The sequence below is a fragment of the Podarcis muralis genome, chromosome 10 (genome assembly GCF_964188315.1).
Source record: "Podarcis muralis chromosome 10, rPodMur119.hap1.1, whole genome shotgun sequence".
Taxonomy (NCBI): Eukaryota; Metazoa; Chordata; class Lepidosauria; order Squamata; family Lacertidae; genus Podarcis; species Podarcis muralis.
The window spans coordinates 71492372-71517816 of record NC_135664.1 but is presented as its reverse complement, the minus strand read 5'-3'; the positions used below and the strand labels follow the sequence as shown (position 1 = coordinate 71517816).

The 25445-nt window shown below is 47.6% G+C and overlaps 1 protein-coding gene across 1 annotated transcript in view; it reads right to left on the bottom strand.

Annotated features, from left to right (window-relative positions):
• LOC114605516 (uncharacterized) overlaps positions 1-25445 on the bottom strand; it is a 54991-nt gene that overhangs the window by 1754 nt on the left and 27792 nt on the right. The window contains exons 7-19 of the mRNA XM_028746869.2: positions 25101-25235; positions 23729-23914; positions 21711-21813; positions 20369-20510; positions 18712-18895; positions 15761-15860; positions 12790-12908; positions 10281-10318; positions 9004-9116; positions 5390-5538; positions 4658-4752; positions 3592-3670; positions 1181-1289 (exon numbers count right to left, since the gene is read on the bottom strand). Of these exons, the coding sequence (XP_028602702.2) occupies positions 1181-1289; positions 3592-3670; positions 4658-4752; positions 5390-5538; positions 9004-9116; positions 10281-10318; positions 12790-12908; positions 15761-15860; positions 18712-18895; positions 20369-20510; positions 21711-21813; positions 23729-23914; positions 25101-25235 (1552 nt within the window). The remainder of the gene's footprint in view (positions 1-1180; positions 1290-3591; positions 3671-4657; positions 4753-5389; positions 5539-9003; positions 9117-10280; positions 10319-12789; positions 12909-15760; positions 15861-18711; positions 18896-20368; positions 20511-21710; positions 21814-23728; positions 23915-25100; positions 25236-25445) is intronic.

Below are 25445 nucleotides of genomic sequence, written 5' to 3'. Positions count from 1 at the left end.
CTGGGGTTGGGGGAAGCTCAGGCTTCTCCTGCCCCAGCCCCGTGCCTGGGGGGGAAATAATTTTTTTCTTTATCCCCCTCCCCCCCCAAAAAAAACTAGGTGCGCCCTATGGGCCGGTGCGCCCTATAGGGTGAAAAATACGGTACATATTTTTAAAATCCAATCCAAAAAGAGAAAATTAGAAAAAGATAAGAAAGACTTCTGATTCTCCGCCAGCAAAATGTCGTAACTTGTTCAAAGTATTCACTCCTCCAGCTATTCTACAGCCGTCCCTCGGAAGTTGAACGGAATCCATTCGACTTCCAAAATATTCGGAAACCAAAGCGCGGCTTCTGATTGGCTGAAGGGAGCTCCTGCAGCCAATCGGAAGCCCCGTTGGACGTTCGGCTTCCAAAAACAGTTCGCAAACCGGAACACTCACTTCCGGGTTCGTCGCATTCGGGTGCCAAAATGTTTGAGAACTAAGCTGTTCGAAAACCAAGGTACGACTGTATTTTCTATAAGCCAATATGTAGCCCAAGATGATTTTAACTGTTTTTAATTCTAGATTGCACTTTCTTGTAACAGGATCTGCTGAAGGGCAGGCAATAAATTCAACAACATCCAGTGTGCTCCCCCTGCTAGATTTTTTTAAAGCTGCACACACGATGCACGGCCCACGATCTATACTGATCGTGCCGTTTCTGAACAAATCCTGCTGTTGGATGATTCCACCCCCCAACCCCCCCCCCCCGTTTCAATCCAACTAGAAAACTTAAGCCATATTCACTTTGCACTGTGTGAACATTTGAGATGGCCGCTGCGCATGCGCAAATGAGCACACCTGCACAGACGACAGGTTCACGGGCAGGGGAAACCCAAAAGGTCCTGTGCATTGGCGAAGGCTTCCCTTGGGAGGCGAAAAACTTTGCACTCGGGAGGCGAAAAACTCAATGCAAAACTGGCTTGAAATGACTACGCTGTGCTTTAAGCTGCTGATGTGAACACACACTTAGATTGCTTAAATCTACGATTCCCAGCACCCGGAGATGGGTGGGGTGGAGATTACGTTTTGAATGTCCTTTAAAGGTTCCAGCAAGTACACAGCCCAAGTTAGCTCAGAGACGGTGGTCTTCTGGGTCTGAGTAGCCCCCCCCCCAGCAGGCAGGACTGGAACTCGCAACTCGAAAGCCAACTTTACCTTGGAAGTAGTCGCACTTGCCGTCCATAAAGATGTAATTCATCAGGACTACGCTGAACATGCTTGCATAGACATGAAGGTCACTGAAGACCAGGATGAAGTCCGTGGGCTGGGAATAATAATAATAATAATAATAATAATAATAATAATAATAAGTTTTATTTATACCCCGTCCTCCCCAGCCAAGACCGGGCTCAGGGCGGCTAACACCAAATATAAAAACAATTGATTGAAATACAGCTTAAAAACAAGATTAAAATACAACATTAAAACATTAAAATGCAGTCTCATTTCAGTGGAAACTTTTTTTGGGATGAAAACGTCAAGTCTTCACCAAGGCTAACTATCCAGACTGGTCCTACATGGGCCAGAAAAAAGCCAGGGAAGTCCCCAAACAGGAGTTCCATCACAGAAGGAGACAGGAAAAAGGACAGAGGGGAAGGGGATCAAGTTGATTCCAAGCCAAAGGCCAGGCGGAACAACTCTGTCTTACAGGTCCTGTGGAAAGAAATCAGATCCTGCAGGGCTCTGGTGTCATGAGACAGAGCATTCCACCAAGTCGGGGCCAGTGCTGAAAAGGCTCTGGTTGAGGCTAATCTGACTTCCTTAGGGCCCAGGACCTCTAGGGTGTTGCTATTTATGGACCTTAAGGTCCTCCACGGGGCAGACCAGGAGAGGCGGTCCTGTAGGTACGAAGGTCCTAGGCTGAAGAACAGGAGCGAAAAGGAATCATAGAATCATAGAGTTGGAAGAGACCACAAGGGCCATCGAGTCCAACCCCCTGCCAAGCAGGAAACACCATCAGAGCACTCCTGACATATGGTTGTCAAGCCTCTGCTTAAAGACCTCCAAAGAAGGAGACTCCACCACACTCCTTGGCAGCAAATTCCACTGTCAAACAGCTCTTACTGTCAGGAAGTTCTTCCTAATGTTTAGGTGGAATCTTCTTTCTTGTAGTTTGGATCCATTGCTCCGTGTCCGCTTCTCTGGAGCAGCAGAAAACAACCTTTCTCCCTCCTCTATATGACATCCTTTTATATATTTGAACATGGCTATCATATCACCCCTTAACCTCCTCTTCTCCAGGCTAAACATGCCCAGCTCCCTTAGCCGTTCCTCATAAGGCATCGTTTCCAGGCCTTTGACCATTTTGGTTGCCCTCCTCTGGACACGTTCCAGTTTGTCAGTGTCCTTCTTGAACTGTGGTGCCCAGAACTGGACACAGTACTCCAGGTGAGGTCTGACCAGAGCAGAATACAGTGGCACTATTACTTCCCTTGATCTAGATGCTATACTCCTATTGGACAATGACCACAGTTGACAGGAGGCAGAGGTGAAATTAGACTCTTAAGAACATAAGAAGAGACTGCTGAATTTGGCCATTAGCCTATCTAGTCTAGCATCCTGTTCTCACAGTGGGAAACCCGGAAGCAGGACCCTATCGGAAGAGCCCTCTCCCCTGGCAACTGCCTCTCCCACTTTCTGATTGGCAAGCCCTAGGCTCTGTGGTTTAACCCACAGCGCCTCCTGGGCCCCAGTGCCAGATTTACGTTTAAGCTAAACAAGCTATAAGCTTAGGGCCCCACTCTCTTGGGGGCCCCCAAAAAAATTAAAGGAAAAACAACAATTTCTAAAATACATTTCTAAAATACAGTGGTGCCCCGCAAGACGAATGCCTCGCAAGACGAAAAACCCGCTAGACGAAAGGGTTTTCCGTTTTTCGATGCGCTTTCCCCCCCTTTTTCTAAGCCGCTAATAGCCTTTTACCCACTAAGCCGCTAAGCCTTTAATAGCCGCTAAGCCACTAATAGCGCTAATCCGCTAAGCCGCTAATAGGGTTGCTTCGCAAGACGAAAAAACCGCTAGACGAAGAGACTCGTGGACCGGATTATTTTCGTTTTGCGAGGCACCACTGTATAAGATAAAAAGCAAATAAAATAAAACTTACATACAGCAACAGTGTTTTGTGTTGTGTAGGCTCCTATGATGCAAGTCATGGGTCCCTGCTCCCTAAAATAGCACTGGTTTGCTCATTTCTATATATCGGGTGCCTACTTTCTGCATGGACTGGTTGCATGCGGAACATGTGCAAATGGCTTGCGATAACTATTAGGTCCATCAATGACCATATAGCATATATTCAACACAAGAAACAGCGACTATTTGTTATTGACAAAGGACAGCTGGACATATCAAGGGCCCCATTACCTTCAGTAGCCGAGGGCCTCACCATTTAATGTATTTTTAATCTTTGTTGGAAGCCACTCAGAGTGGCTGGGGAAACTCAGCCACATGGGCGAGGTATAAATAATAAATTATTATTATTGTAAACCTAAATCCGGCCCTGCTTGGGGGTCTCTTTCAACACCATGATATGATGATACAAGGCGATAGGGGAGCCCATGACTTACATAGAAGACTGTGAAAAGCACCAGGATGGGGATTTGGAGCATGCAGACCTGGACCGCGATGCAGTTCCCAATCTCAATGCTAGAAGAGAGAAAGAGACAGGAGGAAGGGAAGGTGAATGCAGTTGTCAAAATTCCCCTCCCCGGATACATAAGGACCCCCACCGCCTTGCTGTTTCCCGCTACCCGGTTAGAAATCGCCTCCTGTAGCATAGAGTTCCAAAGGTCCCTCTCTGACAGGATGGCAAGGGCATCTGCCACAACGCAGGAGGTGGTCATGTTTACATCGCACAATCCCCACACGTTTCCTGGGTACCTTGGGGATCACCTGAACCCTTATCCTATCCTAGCTTGGTCGCCGAAATCATCTGCAGGAGTGTTGCTGGTCACACACACACCCCACGTTGGCAAAAGCTCGTTCGAGAACAAAAAACTGATGTCGTCGGAACAGTCCTGTGGAACTCTATGCCACTGGAGATTCAGCTTTTAAATGCCTCCTGAAAGCTTTCCCGCTCCACTGGGAGCCAACTCAAGACAACTACATCCTTCCAAAATGGTTAATTCAGGCATAGGCAAACTCAGCCCTTCAGATGTTTTGGGACTACAACTCCCATCATCCCTAGCTAACAGGACCAGTGGTCAGGGATGATGGGAACTGTAGTCCCAAAACACCTGGAGGGCTGAGTTTGCCTATGCCTGACACAGATGGTGCCATTGGCTTTAGCGCCCCCTACTGTCAGCCTCCGAGTTTTCTGCCCAATGAGTTGTAGTTTCAGCTGAAAATGGGTGTCTGTTTTAATCTTTTAAATGGTCTTTGTTGCATGCTATTATTGCTGTAAACTGTTTTGAGATTTATATATATTGGGCTGAAAAAATTGGGTTTTCCTTCTTCACATCCGCTGCGACCTGCACCCCGGTCTAAAGAGGTGGGGGACGCAGGAGGAGGGCATATTTAAGGAATATTTCTTGGGAAATCTAAAGAGTCTAAAGAGGTGGGGGACGCAGGAGGAGGGCATATTTAAGGAATATTTCTTGGGAAATCCTCCAGGCTAGACTTCCAAGGACCCACCTGAGGCTGAGGTTGTTCTGCAGGGCAAACTGGATCCCGTTGACGATCTCTGGGAGTTCTGGCACCATGGCAAGGATGGTCACGCCAATGAAGTGCTGAGGGAAGGAGAGGCGGCCTGGTTATTTGGTTCTTTAGCTGAATTATAAGCTGCTCGCTCCAAGCAGTGCAGAGCTTCAATATATATGCACAACGCGACTAAAATCGGGTTCACCCACGCCAGGGGTCAGCAAACTTTTTCAGCAGGGGGCCGGTCCACTGTCCCTCAGACCTTGTGGGGGGCCGGACTATATTTTGGAAAAAAATATATGAACCAATTCCTATGCCCCACAAAAAGCCAGAGATGCATTTTAAATAAAAGCACACATTCTACTCATGTAAATTCCCTTCCCTGGGGAGTTGTCTGTATGAATCTGTACTTTATTCCGAATCCATGTTATAGGTCGTTGCCCTCAACGGCATCTCACATAACTTCAAAAAGAAATTTAACCAAAATAATCCTAAAAACTAAAAATCACATTGAAAGGCTTGGGAGAACAGAGAGGCTTAAGAGATGCTCCTGCGACAGCCAGGAGAGCCTCTCTGGACACAGCAAGCCATGGTTGGGGTGCCACCATTGAAAAGGCCCCGGTAGCGAACCACCTCCTTGGGGGACATGGAGGTCTTCACGCCAAGGATGGCATCGCCCTGCTGCGGCCCCCACCTGCTCCAGCCCTGACCCTGCCTCCTCCTCACCTGAGACACTGCCGAGTTGTTCAAGATGGGGCTGATGTGCTCCGTGGCCAGGTCTGCGCAGGCGGACATGCCCAGAGTGGCGACCAGTAAGATGAGCAAAGCTCTCCAGCGAGACCAGTGGACCACCGCACTGTGATGGTGGCCGGGCACTAGAGAAGAGGAAAGACGCGTACATCCGTAAGAGGGTGGCGTGGAAGCAGTAGCCGGGGAGGGTGGGAGTCGGGAGTCGATAAGGACGATCAGAATTGATTACTTGTTTAGAATAGATTTATGAAAGATTTAGAAAACTTATTGATTAGAATATTTGTGCGAGATTGTATGGGGGAAAATACGGAATAACAATCTTGCTTAAAATGTATATAGGATGTGCAGTGTAGGCGATGGCAGTCAATCAATGAATTATTATTATTATTATTTTCATTTTGAGATAATTGTAGAATAAACTTGGAAGAAATTCTTCCAACTTTTCTTCTTTTCTCTTTATTTTTCCTTCTTTTTTCCTTCTTTTTTCCTCTTTTGTTCCTTTTTTCATATTGAAGGAGGTAGGCTACAATATATATGTGCTTATTTGAAATATGTATGTATGTATGTATGTATGTATGTATGTATGTATGTATTTGCAATATTTTGTAACAATTATGTTAAATCATTTTTTAAAAAATTGAAAAAAATACTATTGCTTGCACTCCTCTGCCCATCCAGCTGTGTTGCCCCAGCCACTCTGCGCGGCTTCCAATTTAAAAACTACAGGGAAGTTTTTAATCTGTGACATTTTAGTGTATTTTTGGTCTCTATGGGCGGGGTACAAATAATAAACTATTATAACATATAACATATAACAACATATAACATATAACATATAACGGACCCCTGGGCGGTTAAGTCCAGTCAAAGGCGACTATGGGGATGCGGCGCTCATCTTGCTTTCAGGCCAAGGGAGCTGGCGTTTGTCCACAGACAGTTTTCCGGGTCATGTGGCCGGCAGGACTAAATCGCTACCAGCACACAGAGGACCGTGACGAGTGCCAGAGCACACAGAAACGCCATTTACCTTCCCACTGGAGCAGTACCTATTTATCTACTTGCACTGGTGTGCTTTCAAACTGCTAGGTTGGCAGGAGCTGGGACTGAGCAACGGGAGCTTACCCCGTTGTGGGGATTCAAACTGCTGACCTTCAGATCGGCAAGTCCTAGGCTCTGTGGTTTAGGTCATAGCGCCACATGTGTCACTATTAACCTTAACCACACACACACACACACACACACACAGCATAGTAACAAACGAAAAAAAATAAGCCACCACCGAATTCAGTTTAATATCCTATGGTACCTCAGGTTACAGATGCTTTGGGTTACAAACTCCGCTAACTAGTAAGTGGTTGCTCCAGGTTAAGAACTTTGTCCCAGGATAAGAACAGAAATCGCACGGCGGCGGCAGGAGGCCCCATTAGCGAAAGCACACTTCAGGTTAAGAACCCTTTCTGGTTAAGAACGGACCTCTGGAACAAATTAAGTTTTTAACCTGAGGTACCACTGTAGATTGTTTAATTGGCCAAAGGCCTGGGAGAAGTAGGACTTGCCTGGCATCCGACCCACTTCTAAAAGGCCACCTAAGAAAAGCTTTTGCCACGGTTTTGTCTGATCTTTTCCAAGACGGGGGCCATCCCTGCTTCCTGCTGCAGCGAGTTCCGCAGATTAAATCTGCACTGTGAAGAATTGTATACAGAGCTCTGGGACTTTGACACGGTGGCGCACGGCCCGCCTCAAGGCATTAAGAGAGGCCCACTTTGTACTGCAATGCGCTCTCCACGGGGCTACCTTTGAAGGTAACCCAGAAACTACAACTAATCCGGAATGCGGCAGCCAGACTGGTGACTGGCCAGACCATATAACCGTGGTCCTGAAAGACCTACATTGGCTCCCAGTAAGTTTCCAAGCAGGGACACGGGTGGTGCTGTGGGTTAAACCACAGAGCCTAGGACTTGCTGATCAGAGGGTTGGTGGTTCGAATCCCCACGACGGGGTGAGCTCCCATTGCTCGGTCCCTGCTCCTGCCAACCTAGCAGTTCGAAAGCACATCAAAGTGCAAGTAGATAAATAGATACCGCTCTGGCGGGAAGGTAAATGGCGTTTCTGTGCACTGCTCTGGCTCACCAGGAGCGGCTTAGTCATGCTGGCCACATGACCCGGAAGCTGTACGCCGGCTCCCTCAGCCAATAAAGCGAGATGAGCGCCGCAACCCCAGAGTCGGCCACGACTGGACCTAATCGTCAGGGGTCCCTTTACCTTTACATTTCCGAACACAATTTAAAGTGTTGGTGTTGACCTTTCAAGCCCTAAATGGCCTCAGCCCAGAATACCTGAAGGAGCATCTCCACCCCCATCGTTCAGCCCGGACACTGAGGTCCAACTCTGAGGGCCTTCTGGCAGTTCCCTCACTGCAAAAAGTGAAGTTACAGGGGACCAAGCGCAGGGCCTTCTCGGTGGTGGCACCTGCCCTGTGGAACGCCCTCCCATCAGATGTCAAGGAAATAAACAACTACAGTGGTACCCCGCAAGACGAACGCCTCGCAAGACGGAAAACCCGCTAGACGAAAGGGTTTTCCGTTTTGGAGGCGCTTCACAAGACGAAGATCCCTATGGGCTTGCTTCGCAAGACGAAAGCCCATAGGGAAATCTCCGGGACAGCGGGGAAGCGCCTCCGCTGTCGCCCGCCAGCATTTTAAAAAGCCCCGGGACAGCGGGGGACTTCTCCGCTGTCCGGGGCAATCTTAAAATGCTGGCGGGCGGGAGCGAAGCCTCCGCTGTCGCCCGCCAGCATTTTAAAAAGCCCCGGGACAGCGGGGGACTTCTCCGCTGTTCCGGGGCAATTTAAAAGCCCCGGACCATGCCCCGATGCTGGGCGGCGGGCGGGAACGCCTCCCCCCGCCGCCCGCCATCGGGACCATGCCCCGATGCCGGCCGGCGGGGCGGGAACGCCTCCCCCCGCCGCCCGCCATCGGGACCATGCCCCGATGCCGGCCGGCGGGGCCGCGAAGCCTGGGCACGCTGATCTCAGCGCGCGCAGTCTTCGGCATGCCGGCAACTCTCCGCAAGCAGCGGCAGCTTTCCGCAAGCAGCGGCAAGTCTTTGCTCCCCCCTGCCTGCCTTCCCGGGAGAGCGGAGAAACGCGCTGCGTTTCTCCGCTGTCCCGGAGGGCTTTTGAAGGCAGGCGGGGGGGAGCAAAGACTTTCGCCCCCCCCCAGCCTTCAGAAGAGGTCGGGGGACAGACTGTCCCCGGACCTGGTCTGAAGGCGGTTTCCCTAGGAACGCATTAATTGATTTTCAATGCATTCCTATGGGAAACCGTGCATCGCAAGACGAAAAACTCGCAAGACGAAGAGACTTGCGGAACGAATTAATTTCGTCTTGCGAGGCACCACTGTATCTGACTTTTTAGAAGACATCTGAAGGCAGACCTGTTTAGGAAAGCTTTTAAGATTTGATGAATTATTGTATTTTAATATTTTGCTGGAAGCCGCCCAGAGTGGCTGGGGAAACCCAGCCAGATGGGTGGGGTATAAAGAATAAATTCTTCCCCACCTGCAAAGAGCAAAGCTCAGGAAGGTACTTACTGTGGCAATCGCTGACATGGATGTCGTAGATGTGCGAGTGAGTCTTCAGGGTAAAGAGCAGGCCGATGATGTACGCCGCAGGGAGCAGCAGGGACACCGTATACACCAGGGGCCTGCCACACACAAAGGGTTAAAATATGCAGGGGGGGGGTTCTACCCTTTACCCCTGGCCCACCTGCCTCCAGGACCAAACCTTAAGAGGCAGAGATGAGCATAGAGAAGCTGATCTACGCATGCAGTGCACTTAAAGAAAATGTGATGGAAATGATGTATAGATGGTATTTGACACCATCAAAGCTTGCTGAAATGTGTAACACAAGATCTAACGAGTGCTGGAAATGTAAAGAAAAGGAAGGTATCTTTTATGTGGTGGACCTGTAAAATGGTAAAGGCTTTCTGGGAAACGATATATAATGAGTTAAAGGCAACGTTTAAAAATACTTTTGTTAAAAAACCAGAAGCCTTCTTACTGGGTATACTGGGTGAAGAGATACGAGGTATGATTAACGGAAAGAACCAAATGCAAATGAATGCAGGACGAATGCTCATCATCACTCAGCCTCCCCACAAACAAATCAGAGCAAAAGCTCATTAAAGTCCAGATACCATTTAACCTCCCCGTAAGCTTTGTGCAAGCGAACCAGGATAAACACTGGTTTCTGAAGAAGTGTGCATGCACACAAAAACTTCTACCAAGAACAAACTTAGTTGGTCTCTAAGGTGCTACTGGACATTTTTTTATTTTTATAAATATTTCGATTGCGTCAGACCAACATGGCTACCTACCTGAATCTAGAACCATGGAAGGCACCACATTGAGCTTCATGAAATGGAAGTCCATCAACTTATCTGAAGAAGTGTGCATGCACACGAAAGCTTATACCAAGGACAAACATAGTTGGTCTCTAAGGTGCTACTGGACAATTTTTTAATTTTATTATATAGCTCAATAAACAGGTTTCTTTGAGAAGCTCCTTTGAGTCGCAGGAGTCGCTTCCCCAAGCCTCGTGCAGAGTTTTTTATTATTATTATTTTCAGAAGCTACCAGGGAACTGGTGATCCGATCAGATGATGAACGACTCATGCATGGGGCTGCCTTAGAAAAATCGATCTGCCACAGTCAAGGATGAGGAAGACAGAGAGCATGTTATGCGCCTCTGGCACATGACGGAATGGAATTTTGTGGCTCACAACAGCTCCAGCCAGCGAGGCTTCCCATGACCAGAAGCAGTTATACAGGACAGGCATATAAAAAGGATGAATGATAAGGTACTTACTCAACATGGCTGTAGTAAAGTGTCCCATTGTTCTCCATCTACCAAGAGATAATAGAATTATCAGACCCTGCAGTGCCAGAAGTTGTCTGTTTGCAAATATTGTTATTTGTGGGGCTGCCTTTGAAGACGGTTCGGAAACTTCGGCCGGTGCAGAATTTGGCAGCCAGTTTGCTCACTGAGGCAAGACTGTCTTTAGCACATGATACCAATCCTGGCTCAACTGCTCAACAGGCTGCCAATTAGTTTCTGGGCACAATTGAAAGAGCTGGGTTTGACCTATAAAGCCTGAAATTTTATTTATACCCCACCCTCCCTGGCCAGAGCCGGGCTCAGGGCGGCTTTGTTGTTGTTGTTGTTTAGTCGTGTCCGACTCTTCGTGACCCCCTGGACCAGAGCACGCCAGGCACTCCTGTCTTCCACTGCCTCCCGCAGTTTGGTCAAACTCATGCTGGTAGCTTCGAGAACACTGTCCAACCATCTTGTCCAGTTAACCAGGGCGGCTAACACCAGTAAAATTACAGTAAAAACATAATAGGGCGGCGGGGGGGGGGCAATTTAAAATACAGGTTAAAATGCAATTTAAAATGCAGCCCATAGATCATAAGTAGCCCACGGCAGAATCCGAGACCAGGGAGAAGAGTCGGTGGAAGAAGATTGGAAGAAATTTAAAGACTATCTACAGAAATATTGCAAAATTAATGAATGTTAGAATGATGTTGGAATGAAGTTAAGTGGTCTTAGCAGCAACGTTATTAAGGTTTAGGTAAAAATGGATTTTTAATAGATTGGAACTTGAAGTAATAATATATTAAGATCAAGGATTAAGATAAGAACAAAAAGGGAAAGGATTTGCTGAATTAAATAACTGATTTGGGATGCAAAAAAGGGAGGTGTGAGGAGGTCCGGGAAATAAGTGAATGAAAGACAAGATATGGAAATACTGATTTGCTTTTAATTGTTATTCTATTTTTTCTGTTTTTTGTATTTGATTTTCTCTTTTTCTCTTCTTTTTTTGTATTACTGTAATTTTGTTTGAAACTTTAATAAATATTATTTTAAAAAAAATAGATCATAAGTAGCCCATAGATCATAAGGGGAGGGCAACATAAGGGTCAGACTGAGTCCAAAGCAAAAGCCAGGCGGAACAGGTCAGTCTTGCAGGCCCTGCGGAAAGATGTCAAGTCCCGCAGGGGCCTAGTCTCTTGGGACAGAGCGTTCCACCAAGTCAGGGCCAGTACTGAAAAGGCCCTGGCCCTAGTTGAGACCACTCTAACCACCTTGAGATTTGGGACCTCTAAAGTGTTGTCATTTGTGGACCTTACGGTCGTCCGTGGTGGCTAAACGAGGACGTGGCCTTTTCTGGACGCTCAGGTTGCAGATGTGATATGTGCAGGATGCACGTTCGCAACCTGCAGTGTTCACAACCCACAGTGGCCCGTCTGTGCACATGCAGGTTGCGATTTGGCACTTCTGCGCATGCGCAAAGCGCGATTTAGTGCTTCTGCGCATGCACGACCGCCGAAACCCGGAAGTAACCCGTTCTGGTACTTCCAGGTTTCGGCGGGGCCATAACCCGAAAAAACACAACCTGAAGCGGCTGTAACCCGAGGTATGACTGTATTTTGGCTTTAAGTGGTATAGAAGTTTAATCATCAACAACTCGGAACCTTAAGGAGCCAAAATCCCCTGCGGTGTCTGAAGAAACCAGCAACTCAGAAAGCATCTGGGCTGGTTTTCGCCACTGAGATCCACTGCAGAGCAGCAAAGAGATTATGCCTGATTTATGATCATGGCCACTGGGCCCATCACCTCCTGGCAAATAGAAGGGGAAGAAATGGAGGCAGTGAGAGATTTTACTTCCTTGGGCTCCATGATCACTGCAGATGATGACAGCAGCCACGAAAGTAAAAGACGCCTGCTTCTTGTGAGAAAAGCAATGACAAACCTAGACAGCGTCTTAAAAAGCAGAGACATCACCTTGCCGACAAAGGTCCGTATAGTTAAAGCCATGGTTTTCTCAGTAGTGATGTATGGAAGTGAGAGCTGGACCATAAAGAAGGCTGATCGCCGAAGAATGGATGCTTTTGAATTCTGGTGTTGGAGGAAACTCTTGAGAGTCCCATGGACTGCAAGAAGATCAAGCCTCTCCATTCTGAAGGAAATCAGCCCTGAGTGCTCACTGGAAGGACAGATCCTGAAGCTGAGGCTCCAAGACTTTGGCCACCTCATGAGAAGAGAAGACTCCCTGGAAAAGACCCTGATGTTGGGAAAGATGGAGGGCACAAGGAGAAGGGGACGTCAGAGGACGAGATGGTGGGACAGTGTTCTCGAGTTTGACCAAACTGCGGGAGGCAGTGGAAGACAGGAGTGCCTGGCGTGCTCTGGTCCAGGGGGTCACGAAGAGTCGGACACGACTAAACGACTCAACAACAACAACAACATAGCCAACACGGCTGGGACTGGTTGGTGAAATCCCAGCCCCGTGTGGGGCCCAGAAGGTGCTGCTCACCAAGTCGAAGTGGCAGCTCTGGCAGACGTAGTGCCCTGGTGGCTCTTGGGTGACGTTCTGGCATTCCCCGCAGACCAGCCTCCCGTAGACTTTGGAGAAGAGGGTTGGAGCGAACACACCTGGGGGAAAGGAGAGAGAGAGGAGATCAGCCCCATCGCCTCGCAGGATCCGTCCAGCCCACATCTTTCCCCCTGACCCGAGTTTCCCATTTTCATTACAGGGGTACTTTAGTTCTCAAACTTAATCCGTTCCGAAAGTCTGTTCCGTAACCAAAGCGTTCCAAAACCAAGGCACGCTTTCCCACAGAAAGTCATGCAAAATGGATTAATCCATTCCAGACAACCCCTAAAACAGCAATTGAACATGAATTTTACTATCTAATGAGACCGTTGATCCATAAAATGAAAGCAATAAACAATGTACTGCAATCACACAATCAATCCATCAGGAGCTGAACTGGGTTCCACACAGTCACAAAAACAAAACAAAAAGGGCTGCGAAAACAAAAGCGCAAAATAAATAGCCAAAACAGACAGACCTCAGCGTAACACTCAAATCGGAAGTGTAACACTCAAAACGGAGGATGTTCGGCTTCCGAAAATAGTTCGCAAACTGGAACACTTACTTCCAGGTTTGCAGTGTTTGGGTTCCAAGTTGTTTGAGTACCAAGATGTTTGAGAACCAAGGTACCACTGTACTGTGTTGTTTTAAAGGCATCATTTTATAGCACATTTTAATATGGATGTCCAGGCTTATCGTGGAGGGTTAAGGCAATTCTGACTGCTTTTCTGTCATGGATAGGACCACTTGCCTAGACTCTGCCTGGAGGAACAAAGGAAGAAGTTTGGGTTGGGCCAAGTTAGTGTTAGAAGCGTTATGACGCCAAAACTAGTCAGAAGCGCAGGATGGTGAGGCCCAAGGCCAATCCAGTTGCAGGTAGTTCCAAGGGCGGAATGGGTGATACAGGTTTATACTGTGTGTATGGCATCTGTATGGTTGTTGCAGTTACACTGATGTCTGCAACACAGATCATGAATTGGGGGAGGACGTTAGAATTCCTGCTCCATGATTGCAGTCATGGGATTTTTGTCTATCACATGACGTCGTATGTTTTGACTCCACAGAGTGGGAAGTGACAGAGACAGGATGTTTGTGTTACTGTGTTCTGTGAAGTGGGACTATTGTCCTTTGCTCTTTCTCTCTTTGCTGTCTGATGCTAGAGAGAGAGGGAGCCATGTTGCAGTGTTCCGTGTGTGTTTATATGTAAATAAAGTAGATTAGCCAAAGTGCTGAGTTGCTGAGGTCTGTTACGCTCATGATGCGCAAACTCTGCAGATCCCTAAGTATGCCAGTGTCAGTTGGAATTGATCGCTGTGATGTTTGGGCTGAAGAAAGCTTTTGGAGCTCCCAAACGGAAGACCAGGAGGGAGAGAACATGCCATGTAGGCTGAACTCCTGACAGTTAGACCTGCTAGCCTCAAAAAAACATGACAACAGATATTTTTGTATTCCCTGGTGTTACAAGACCGCTCAAGGGTTGGATTTATAAACAGGATAACGAGGATGATTTATCTCTAATCCTTATGTCAAAATTCTCCTATTGGTACTATTTACTGAAATCTAGTCATACCAGGAGCACAAAATTTGCTGTCACTGCCCTTTGCCTCCCTGAGAACTGCTCTCCATTTTCAAACAATCCCTACATCAGTCTTAGATGGAAGATACAGAAATGTTCCAAGGCATTTAAGACTATGTATTCGTAGGTGAGGTAGAAGATCTCCCCCTGTGATATGCTCTATTATAAAGGTAAAGGGTAAAGAGACCCCTGACCATTAGGTTCAGTCGTGACCGATTCTGGGGTTGCGGCGCTCATCTCGCTTTACTGGCCGAGGGAGCCAGCGTACAGCTTCCGGGTCATGTGGCCAGCATGACTAAGCCGCTTCTGGCGAACCAGAGCAGCACACGGAAACGCCGTTTACCTTCCCGCTGGAGCGGTACCTATTTATCTACTTGCACTTTGACGTGCTTTCAAACTGCTAGGTTGGCAGGAGCAGGGACTAAGCAATGGGAGCTCACTCTGTTGCGGGGATTCGAACCGCCGACCTTCTGATTGGCAAGCCCTAGGCTCATTGGTTTAACCCACAGCGCCACCTCTGTCCCTATGCTCTATTATAAGCTCTATCAAAACCCCAGAAAGAGATTTTTTGGAACAGATGCTGGCAGAACCCTGAAGTGAAAATATGTTGGCTATTATCTGACTGTGACCTGCTTGTCACATGCAAAACGGCAAATGAAATTAATGGACTATGCAGAATTAGATAAGATGACAGGAAGGATTTGAAACCTGAGGGACCAGAGATTCTTAGAGGACTGGAGTAAATATTTGAATTATTTGAAAAGCAATTGTAATAAACAGATTACGCTAGTAGGACTGCAAGCAGTTTTGTGAGGAGGATTATGCGAAATATTGCAATGAAGACTATGAAGGGAGTTATTAGTTAAGCCAATTAAAAGTAATAGAGAAATTAAGAAATGTAGACTAAGTGATAAAGACTGAAAAATCTTCAGATGCGGTGGATGAAAGTCCAAAACATTGTATAAGATAAGAAAATATGTTAAATGACTGTTGGAAATGATACGTTAAAAAATTGTGTGTGTGTGTGTGTGTGTGTGTGTATATACACACACACACACACACACACACACACACACACGGCCCCATTTGCTAAACCCGCTAAATATATAAAAGCTATATAAAAGACAATGCCGCAAACTTTGCAGGCGATTCATTAATTTGACTTATTGTAAACGGATGCGTATCTCTGGTTTTCTTTCATCAGGTTTTAATTGACTTGCTGGATCTGTAAAAACTAATCTGTAGTGGCTTTTAGTCAAACGCAATAAATGATTGGCAGTTGGGTAAGGCTATCAATGGCTCCCTCCTACCTACCTACCTACCTCCACAACTTACCTCCCACAGAGAGGAAGAGGAGGGCGGAGCTGACCCCGGCTGACCTGCTGTTGAATCTCTGCTCTTGGTGCCGAATGCCGCCAATCACCATGCAAAGCCCCTAGAAGGAGAAAGAGAGAGGAGGATAGTGGCTCCATCCCTGTGTTCACCAGCCTGTATATCTGAAGGAGCGTCTCCACCCCCATCATTCTGCCCGGATGCTGAGGTCCAGCGCCGAGGGCCTTCTGGCTGTTCCCTCATTGCGAGAAACCAAGTTACAGGGAACCAGGCAGAGGGCCTTCTCAGTAGTGGCACCCGCCCTGTGGAACACCCTCCTATCAGATGTCAAAGAGAGCAACAACTACCAGACTTTTAGATGACATCTGAAGGCAGCCCTGTTTAGGGAAGCTTTTAATGTTTAATGCATTACTGTATTTTAATATTTTGTTGGAAGCCGCCCAGAGTGGCTGGGGAAGCCCAGCCAGATGGGCGGGGTATTATTTATTTTTATTATTATTATTATTATTATTATTATTATTATTATTATTATATGTGGCAGGATTGCAAAATAACTAAAAGTTATTGGGGAATGATTTACAATGAAATGGAAAGAATGTTTAAGACATCTTTTGTTAAAAGACCAGAAGCTTTTCTTTTAGGTTGGCCAAATTCTGTGCCACTGCCATAAAGCTTAGTCATTATCATAGCTGTCAACTTTTCCCTTTTCTTGCGAGGAACTCCTATTCGGAATAAGGGAATTTCCCTTTAAAAAAGGGAAACGTTGACAGCTATGGTCATTATGGTAGCACAGCTTGTTCCCTAAGGCCTTGAATGACAATTTCAGGTTATATTTTAGTGACTAAGATTTAAACTATATATTTTTAACTGCTACTATATCTGTATTGTCCCTGTTATAGCCAATTGTAAATTCAAATGTATCCCTATCATGCTTTATGACTTCCCTGATATTGTATGTGAGCTGGAACTGGTCTGTAACCGAAATAATAAAATAATAATAATAATAATAATAATAATAATAATAATAATAATAATAATTATTATTATTATTATTATTATTATTATTATTATTATTATTATTATTTCTGTTAGGTATTACAGGGCAAGACTTGCCAAAAGGATGTAAAAAACTATTTATGTATGCCACAACGGCGGCTAGGATGTTACTAGCCCAAAGATGGAAGGACGACAAGATACCAAGGAAAGTAGAATGGCAAGAAAAGCTGTTGGAATATGCTGAATGGTGAAACAAATTGGAAAACTAAAAGACAAGGACAATAGAGATTTTAAGAAGGACTGGGAACCATTTATGTTATATCTAAAGAATTATTGTAAAGAAGTGGACTCACTAAAAGGTAAAGGTACCCCTGCCCGTACGGGCCAGTCTTGACAGACTCTAGGGTTGTGCGCCCATCTCACTTAAGAGGCCAGGGGCCAGCGCTGTCCGGAGACACTTCCGGGTCACATGGCCAGCGTGACATCGCTGCTCTGGCGAGCCAGAGCCGCACACGGAAACGCCGTTTACCTTCCCGCTAGTAAGCGGTCCCTATTTATCTACTTGCACCCGGGGGTGCTTTCGAACTGCTAGGTTGGCAGGCGCTGGGACCGAACAACGGGAGCGCACCCCGCCGCGGGGATTCGAACCGCCGACCTTTCGATCGGCAAGCCCTAGGCGCTGAGGCTTTTACCCACAGCGCCACCCGCGTCCCTGTGGACTCACTAGCACTTCTTTAAACACTTACAATTAAGAAATCATGTAAAAAATTATGATGTAATAATGGGAAAATAACAAAGGGTAAGATGCAATGTGGAGATATGGTATAAAATTGTTTGTTATTGTTATAACAATATTTAATTAGAAGTTTGTAAATTAAAGTAGAATAAAACAGGCAGGAGAAGTAAATATACAAGGAACCAAAAGAGGAAATTGAGGGGTAGGGATTTATACATTGTTACTGTGAGAATAATGATTGTAATGAATATAATGATTGTAATGAATAAGCGATTAGGGGATCTAAGCAATGCTTTGGTCGATGGAACCGCTGGTCTGAGCTGGCTCATAAATTATTATTTTTTTAAGTAAAACAAACAAACTGCCCACCCCCGGCAAAAAAAAATGTTGCTGGGAGTCCCAAATGCCACCATCCCCGGTCTGCGTTGCCAATGAACTTGGCCCCGTAGCCGTGCAGATCTCTGAGCAGAGGCGTCATATGCCGAGAAGGCCTCATTACTGTCAGCAATCGTGTTGCAGCATTCTGCACTCAATGCAGCCTGTGGATCAAGCGCAAGGGAAGCCCCGTGTAGAGCACATTGCAGTAACGCAGCAGAACGCAACGGCAGAGCACCTCCCCTCCGATTTTTCGATGTGCGACTTTGCCGCAAGAATAACGTGTCGCGAGGTCGGGGACGGGACCACTGTGGAACCAGGCTGGGGACTCCATTCGGCATGCAGGAAAGGGGAGCCTTATTCTAGCACAGCCTTCCCCAAGCTAATGTGTCGAGAGGAGGAGTCTAGTAAATTCACCAATTAATTATTTAAATCAAAGCGGCACGTAAACGTTACGAAACCGATAAAGTAAAAACAAATCCCTTCCGAACGCGGACGAAAGCTCCCCTGTTCCGCTTGCAGAATTTAGTCGCAGAATTTCAGGCTGGAAGAAACAGTCTGACAGATATGGGTGGATGGGGAAGTGCGGAGGGACAGAGAAGCCACAAATTCCAAAAGGGAAGACAATTAATTAATTAATTAATTAATTAATTAATTAATTAATTTCCCACCCATCTGGCTGGGTTTCCCCAGCTACTTTGGGTGGCTCCCAATAGAACATTCAAAACACGATAAATACATCAAACATTAAAAACTTCCCTAAGCAGGGCTGCCTTCAGATGTTTTCTAAAAGTCAGGTAGTTGTTTGTTTGAAGTGTCTGGACGGGCACTTGAGGGCTGGACTCACCGGGATGAAAAGGACACAGCCCAGGAGAGTCCCCGTCAAGGCGGACTTGACGATTTCCTCGTAGCACTTGTTCTTTTCCCGGGCGCCTTTGATGAGGGCTGTGATGTAGAAAGTGAGCTCCGTGATGGAGCCGAACGTGGCGTTGACCACGGCCCCCACCGCAAAGTTGCTCTGGGCTGAGATGCTGCAGGAGAAAAGGAGAAGGTCCACGAGGTGAAGTCGCCGCCCTTAGCATCATCAGAAGGGCCTTGGGGTCCCTCACAACTCAGCCATTCTACAAGGTGCGACCGGAAAGTTCGGTGAATGGTCCATAGCTGTCAACCGTCCCTTATTTGGCGGGAAAGTCCCTTATCCCAGCGCTGTGTCCCGCTGCTGTCCCTTATTGATGATGTCCCTTAAATTTCCTGGGTTTCAAAGGAAGCAGCTCCTCTCCTTCCCTCCCTGCCGGCCAGGGAGGAGGGAGGCTCCAACTGTGTTGCTTGGCTGCGTTGCTCACCCAATAAGAAGTCTAAGAACGACTGGGGGGTGGAGCTTGCATGCCTTGTGCCAATCAAATCAGCCGCGTTGCCTGGGGACTCGCCTTTGCTCAGCACTTCCCAGCGGAGAGGTGACGGTGGTTTCCCTTGCTGCATCCCTTTTGCCGGGTTGCTGCGCTGTGGGAACCACCGCTTGAGGCTTCGTTTGGCTGCTGGCTGGGCTTTCTGAGCCTCAGAGGGGCTCAGAAGCCGAACATACCTGTGCCCGAAAAATCCCTTATTTTGGCTGCTGATCCCTTATTTTCAAGGCTGCTGGTCCCTTATTTTCAAATCTGTAAGTTGACAGCTATGGAATGGTCACAGAAATCGGGACAGAGAGAAATATAGTCATACCTCGGGTTACAGTACCGGAACGGGTTAATTCCGGGCTTCGGAGGTCGCACATGCGCAGAAGCGCCAAATCGCAACCCGCACGTGTGCAGACACACTGCTGCAGGTTGCGAACATGCATCCCTCACGGATCACGTTCGCAACCCGAGCGTCCACTGTATTCGAACACACAATCGGCATCAGAAACCCACAAAATCCTCACAATTGTGTACAGAGATGAAACTGTAACTCGAAAGACAGTGTGAGAGTGGCTGAAGTGGTTTTGTGAAGGGCGGCAAACCATCAAAAATTACCCTCAGTCTGGCAGACCGTCGGTGAGCAGAACGGCGGCAAATGTTGATACGAGATTGTGAGTTATTGATGAGGGATCGGTGTTTATCCGTCCGAATGATGGCGGAAGAATTGCATATTGCGTGTGAAATCGTTACTGAGGTTACTGAGTTGTCCCACCCTCCATATTCTCCCAATCTGGCCTCACCGGATAGCTTTATTTTTCCAAAACTGAAATCTGCACTGAAAGGGCACAGATTTCCCAACATTTCACATGTCCAAGCTGCTGTGACGAGGGAACTGAAAGCCGTACGAAAAGAGGACTTCTCCAGAAGTTTCCAACAGTTCTATGAACGTTGTCAACGGCGCGTTGTATCAGAGGGGGCCTACTTTGAAGGCCTGTAAGGTTGTCTGAATATTTCTCGCTGTCCAATTTCTGTGGCCGTTCACCGAACTTTCCGGTCACACCTTGTATGATTCCATGATTCTAGATCTCATGGTTAATTCTTAACACCTCTTACCTGGCAATTGCCATGCCTATGTAGTACGAGAGGGGCATGATGGAGAGCAGCGCCAAGGTGAACTTCACCACAGAGCTGGTGTAATGGTTGTGCTTATCCGCGTAGCCCAGAACTAGAGTCACAATAACCAAAGGGAGCAGATCTGACGAGAGGTATTGAAAGGAAAAACACACGTGCGTATTTTCTTTTGAGCGGCATCAACTGCGCAGGAGGTTTCGCTGAGAAACAGCCGCCCAGAGTGGCTGGGGAAACCCAGCCAGATGGCCGGGGTACAAAGAAATTATTATTATTATTATTATTATTATTATTATTATTATTATTATTATTATTCCTCCTGGGAAGATGTAGCCAAGGAGGTGCTAGGAATACAAGGACCGTCTGAGGCTGAGCTGCAAGTGCAAGCGTTGAATTAGACAGCAGAGCCAGAGTTTTGACACTCTCCCTATCAACACTCCTGCTTTAACCAAAACAGGTTTCTAGTTCTTATGGAGGACATTAAAACTTCAAAACGTTGGGGTTGCACCTGGGGCCTGATCTGAACCAAGGCTCCTCTGGAGGCCCATGCAAAGTCAAGAGTTCTCTAAGCACCTGCAGAGTGCGCAACCTCTTTGTTTAAAGATGGGCAAGGAGGTTTTTCAGAATGGTCAATATAATACGATAATCTTTATTATCATTGTCCCATACAGAACAACGAAACTGAAAAAATCTACAGCAGGCATTCAAAATCCCACAAGCCTGCTATCCCAGCTATCCCAACCTGGTTAGCCCCCTAAAAACTCTGATACCCCATAATTAAATACAATATACTCCCATAGAGACTACCTTACACTGCGTTTAAAACCAAAATCGCATTGGATAGAAACTGTTTCTTAGGCGGCTAGTCCTAGTCTTTATAACCCTGGACCTTCTTCCAGAAGGCAGAAGCTGAAAGAGATCATTTCCGGGGTGCGCACTATCCTGCGCTATCTCTGCAGCTTTCTTATGGCACTGCCTGGAAGCAGAGATTTGATCCAAGGTGGGAAGAGGGCACCCAGTTATTCTCTCCGCAGTCTTTACAACCCTGGACAAGTAGCTGTGTTTAGCTCTGTCCAGGTTTTGCTCCTCTGCTCTCGCTACATCTGCCGAAGCAACTCCACGCAGAAAACCCATCTGTTTTGCTTAACCGATTCAGACTGCTCAATTTTATTTTTATTTTTTTACATGCAACGCAATTGAGGTTTATAAGTCACGGAGGGGCATCACTGCATTCAAGAGATCCTACTCTGCTAAAAGAGACCCAGATCCAAAGCTCTCGCGCAAACCCCGCTCCCAAGCGGCAAATCCTAAAGCACCGAAAGGATACTGACGGCAAATACATTGATCCCGTCCACGGCGTATTTGTAGTAATAAGCGTTCACAGCCCGGTAGCAGCAAAGGAGCACTTCAGCGTCGAGGGGAACTTCTGTCTGCAGACGGCAGAGCCAAGAGACCATTAGTTGTAGTAGTAGTAGTAATAATAATAATAATAATAATAATAATAATAATAATAATAATAATAAATTATTTGTACCCCGCCCATCTGGCTGGGTTTCCTCAGCCACTCTGGGCGGCTTCCACAGAGACCAAAAATGCACTAAAATATCACACGTTAAAAACTTCCCTGAACAGGGCTGCCTTAAGATGTCTTCTGAATGTCAGGTAGTTGTTTATCTCTTTGACATCTGCTGGAAGGGCGTTCCACAGGGTGGGCGCCACCACCAAGAAGGCCCTCTGCCTGGTTCCCTGTAGCTTTGCTTCTCACAGGGAGGGAACCGCCAGAAGGCCCTCGGAGCTGGACCTCAGTGTCCGGGCAGAATGATGGGGGTGGAGACGCTCCTTCAGGTATACTGGACCAAGGCCTTTTAGGGCTTTAAAGGTCAGCACCAACACTTTGAATTGTGCTCGGAAACGTACTGGGAGCCAATGTAGGTCTTTCAAGACCGGTGTTATATGGTCTTGGCAGCCGCTCCTAGTGACCAGTCTAGCTGCCGCATTCTGGATTAGTTGTAGTTTCGGGTCGCCTTCAAAGGTAGCCCCACGTAGAGCGCATTGCAGTAGTCCAAGTGGGAGATAACCAGAGCATGCACCACTCTGGAGAGACAGTCTGCAGGCAGGTAGGGTGTCAGCCTGCGTACCAGATGGAGCTGGTAGACAGCTGCCCTGGATACAGAGTTGACGCCAGTCAATGCACAATGCTGCTAAAATGGGTCAGCATCCTAAGGCCAATGGGCCACAGGCGGCCCATGGTGGTCATTTAACCGGCGCATGGACCCCCACTGCCTGCTCAGTCAGCCTGTGCGCCGCGCTAAACCAGGGCGGAGCAGAGCAGGGACTGCCTTCTGCGACGCTGGCCGGCTTCCCATGGGCTGCGGGAAGCTCCTGCAGCCCATGAGAAGCTGCGCACGCCTCCTCCGCGCTGGAAATAGCGTTTGCGCATGCGCGCGCACACACATCGGTCCACAGCAGCGTCTGCAGGAACGTGAACCAGCCCAAGCCACAGAAACGTTGCCGACGCCTGTGCTAAAGCTTCAGTTCCGGGCTAGGGACTGTGTGGGATGTTATAACATAAAAAGATAAAGGGATCCCTGACCATTTGGTCCAGTCGTGGCCGACTCTGGGGTTGTGGCGCTCATCTCGCTTTATTGGCCGAGGGAGCCGGCGTACAGCTTCTGGGTCATGTGGCCAGCAGGACTAAGCCGCTTCTGGCGAACCAGAGCAGCGCATGGAAACACCGTTTACCTTCCCACCAGAGTGGTACCTATTTATATACTTGCACTGGTGTGCTTTCGAACTGCTAGGTTGGCAGGAGCAGGGACCGAGCAACGGGAGCTCACTCCGTCGCGGGGATTTGAACCGCCGACCTTCTGATCTGCAAGTCCTAGGCTCTGTGGTTTAACCCACAGCGACACCCGCGTTACAACATAAGCACACACACACACACACAAAAGCCAGCTGGATCAGGGCAATAGCCCATACAGTCCAGGATCCTGTTCTCGCAGGGGCTGAACCGAAGGGAAATCTGCAACAGGATCTGAGCACAAGAGCAACTCTCTCCTTCTGGGGTTTCCTGCAAGTGGGATCGAGAAGCATTGCCCTCTCCTCATCTGTGATCCTCTTTTAAATCCATCCCAGCTGGTGGTCATCCCTGTCTCCTGTGGCAGGGAGTTCCACAGGTTAACCACGAACCGTGGGACGAAATATCTTTGTTTATCTGTTCGGATAATTCTCCGAAGTTCTACCTGTGCCGTCTCTTGCTTGCTTGGCTAAAAAGCCACAAGCCTTTCTCCAGGGGGGCCCTGCCCTCTGCTACGTCCGCGGCCCCCGCCCCGCCAACACCTTTACCTTCCGCAGCCGCTGGACGTGGACCTGCTCCGGGGGCAGGAGGAGGACCTTGGTGACGGTGCGGCCGTTCATCTTGGCCACAGGGATGATGAAGACAAGGAGCCAGCAGACGAAGCAGATCAGGCCGTGGGCGAGAGAGAGGAGTGGGTAGCCCAAAAGGAGCCAGACGTAGGTGCTGGGACGCCGCTGGGGGAGAGATGGGGAATGGGAGGGATCAGTGAGGGGGGAGAACTTCCCCACGGCAGGTCAGAAACACACAGGGGCGGAACCACAGAACTGTAGAGGCGGAAGGGACACCAAGTGCCGTCTAGTCCAGCCCTCACGCATGACAGGTATCACAGCTAAATACTCCTTGGCAGAGGGGCACCCAACCTCTGTTTTATTTTTTAAAATATAATTCTCTTAAATTTTCTGTTTTACAATTTAGAATGCTCACCTAAACATCCTTAAAGTATCAATGACTTCCCATCTTCTCTTTCCACGGTTCATTTTACAAATCATAAATCCCTGCATATTTTAGGTAAATTAAACCATTCAGTACAGTGGTACCTCGGGTTACAGACGCTTCAGGTTACAGACTCTGCTAACCCAGAAGTAGTACCTCGGGTTAAGAACTTTGCTTCAGGATGAGAACAGAAATTGCGAAATTGCGTGGCAGCAGCAGGAGGCCCCATTAGCTAAAGTGGTGCTTCAGGTTAAGAACAGTTTCAGGTTAAGAACAGACCTCCAGAATGAATTAAGCTCTTAACCCAAGGTACCACAGTATTCCATTACTACATCCATCCAAGCTTGTTTACACTGCTGAATTTATCTTAATGCTGCCAACGTTTTCAAATGTACAGTAGACCCTCGGGTTACGTTACTCTCGAGTCATGTAAACTTTGGGTTGCGAAAGCGGCAAACCCGGAAGTATTTTTCTGGGTTTCGCCACTTGCGAAGAAACGCTCTATTGCGCCGCGCACGTGCGCAAAAGCGGCGCCTCTTGATAAGGATTTCTCAGGGTGCGCACGGACCCCCGGAACGAATTAAATTCATATCCAGAGGCTCCACTTTAAACAATTCCCCCCCCCCATATATTCAACAAACGTTTTCTAATCTTCTTTAAACGTACGTTCTTCTTGTTCTCTTATTCTATACGTTAAGTCTGCAAGCTGCGAATATTCCGTCAGCTTCAGTTGCCATTCTTCTTTAATTGGGACCTCGCTCATTTTCTCCAACCTCTGTTTTAAAACCTCCAGTGGGGGGAAGAATCTGCCCCTTCTCCTTTAAGGATTCTTGAGCTGAGATTCCTGCATTCCAGGGGGCTGGAGTAGATGGCCTTTGGGGGTCCCTTCGAACTCTAAAATTCTAGGAAGGCAGCACCCCACCTTACCCAGTGTGCTGCACTGTCCTCACAAGCCGACTCCTGGCGGGAGACGAGAGGAGTGGTCTCCTTCACCTCATTCACTTCTGCGATGGCGTCGTATTTGCTGAACTTCATGTTGCAGTTCCGGCGGTAAGTTTTCGTCTGCGAGATGCAGGAGTTGAGAAAGAAGTCAGGGGAGGGAAAGGGCGCTTCCCAAATCAAAGCCCAAGACATTATTTTTACTGCGGGAAACGGTTTGCAAAAAATGTGTACATTAGGCAAAATATTATAATAATAAAATAACAACAACAACAATAGATTATGAATCACCTTTCACCTTACAGTCATACCTCAGGTTACAGACGCTTCAGG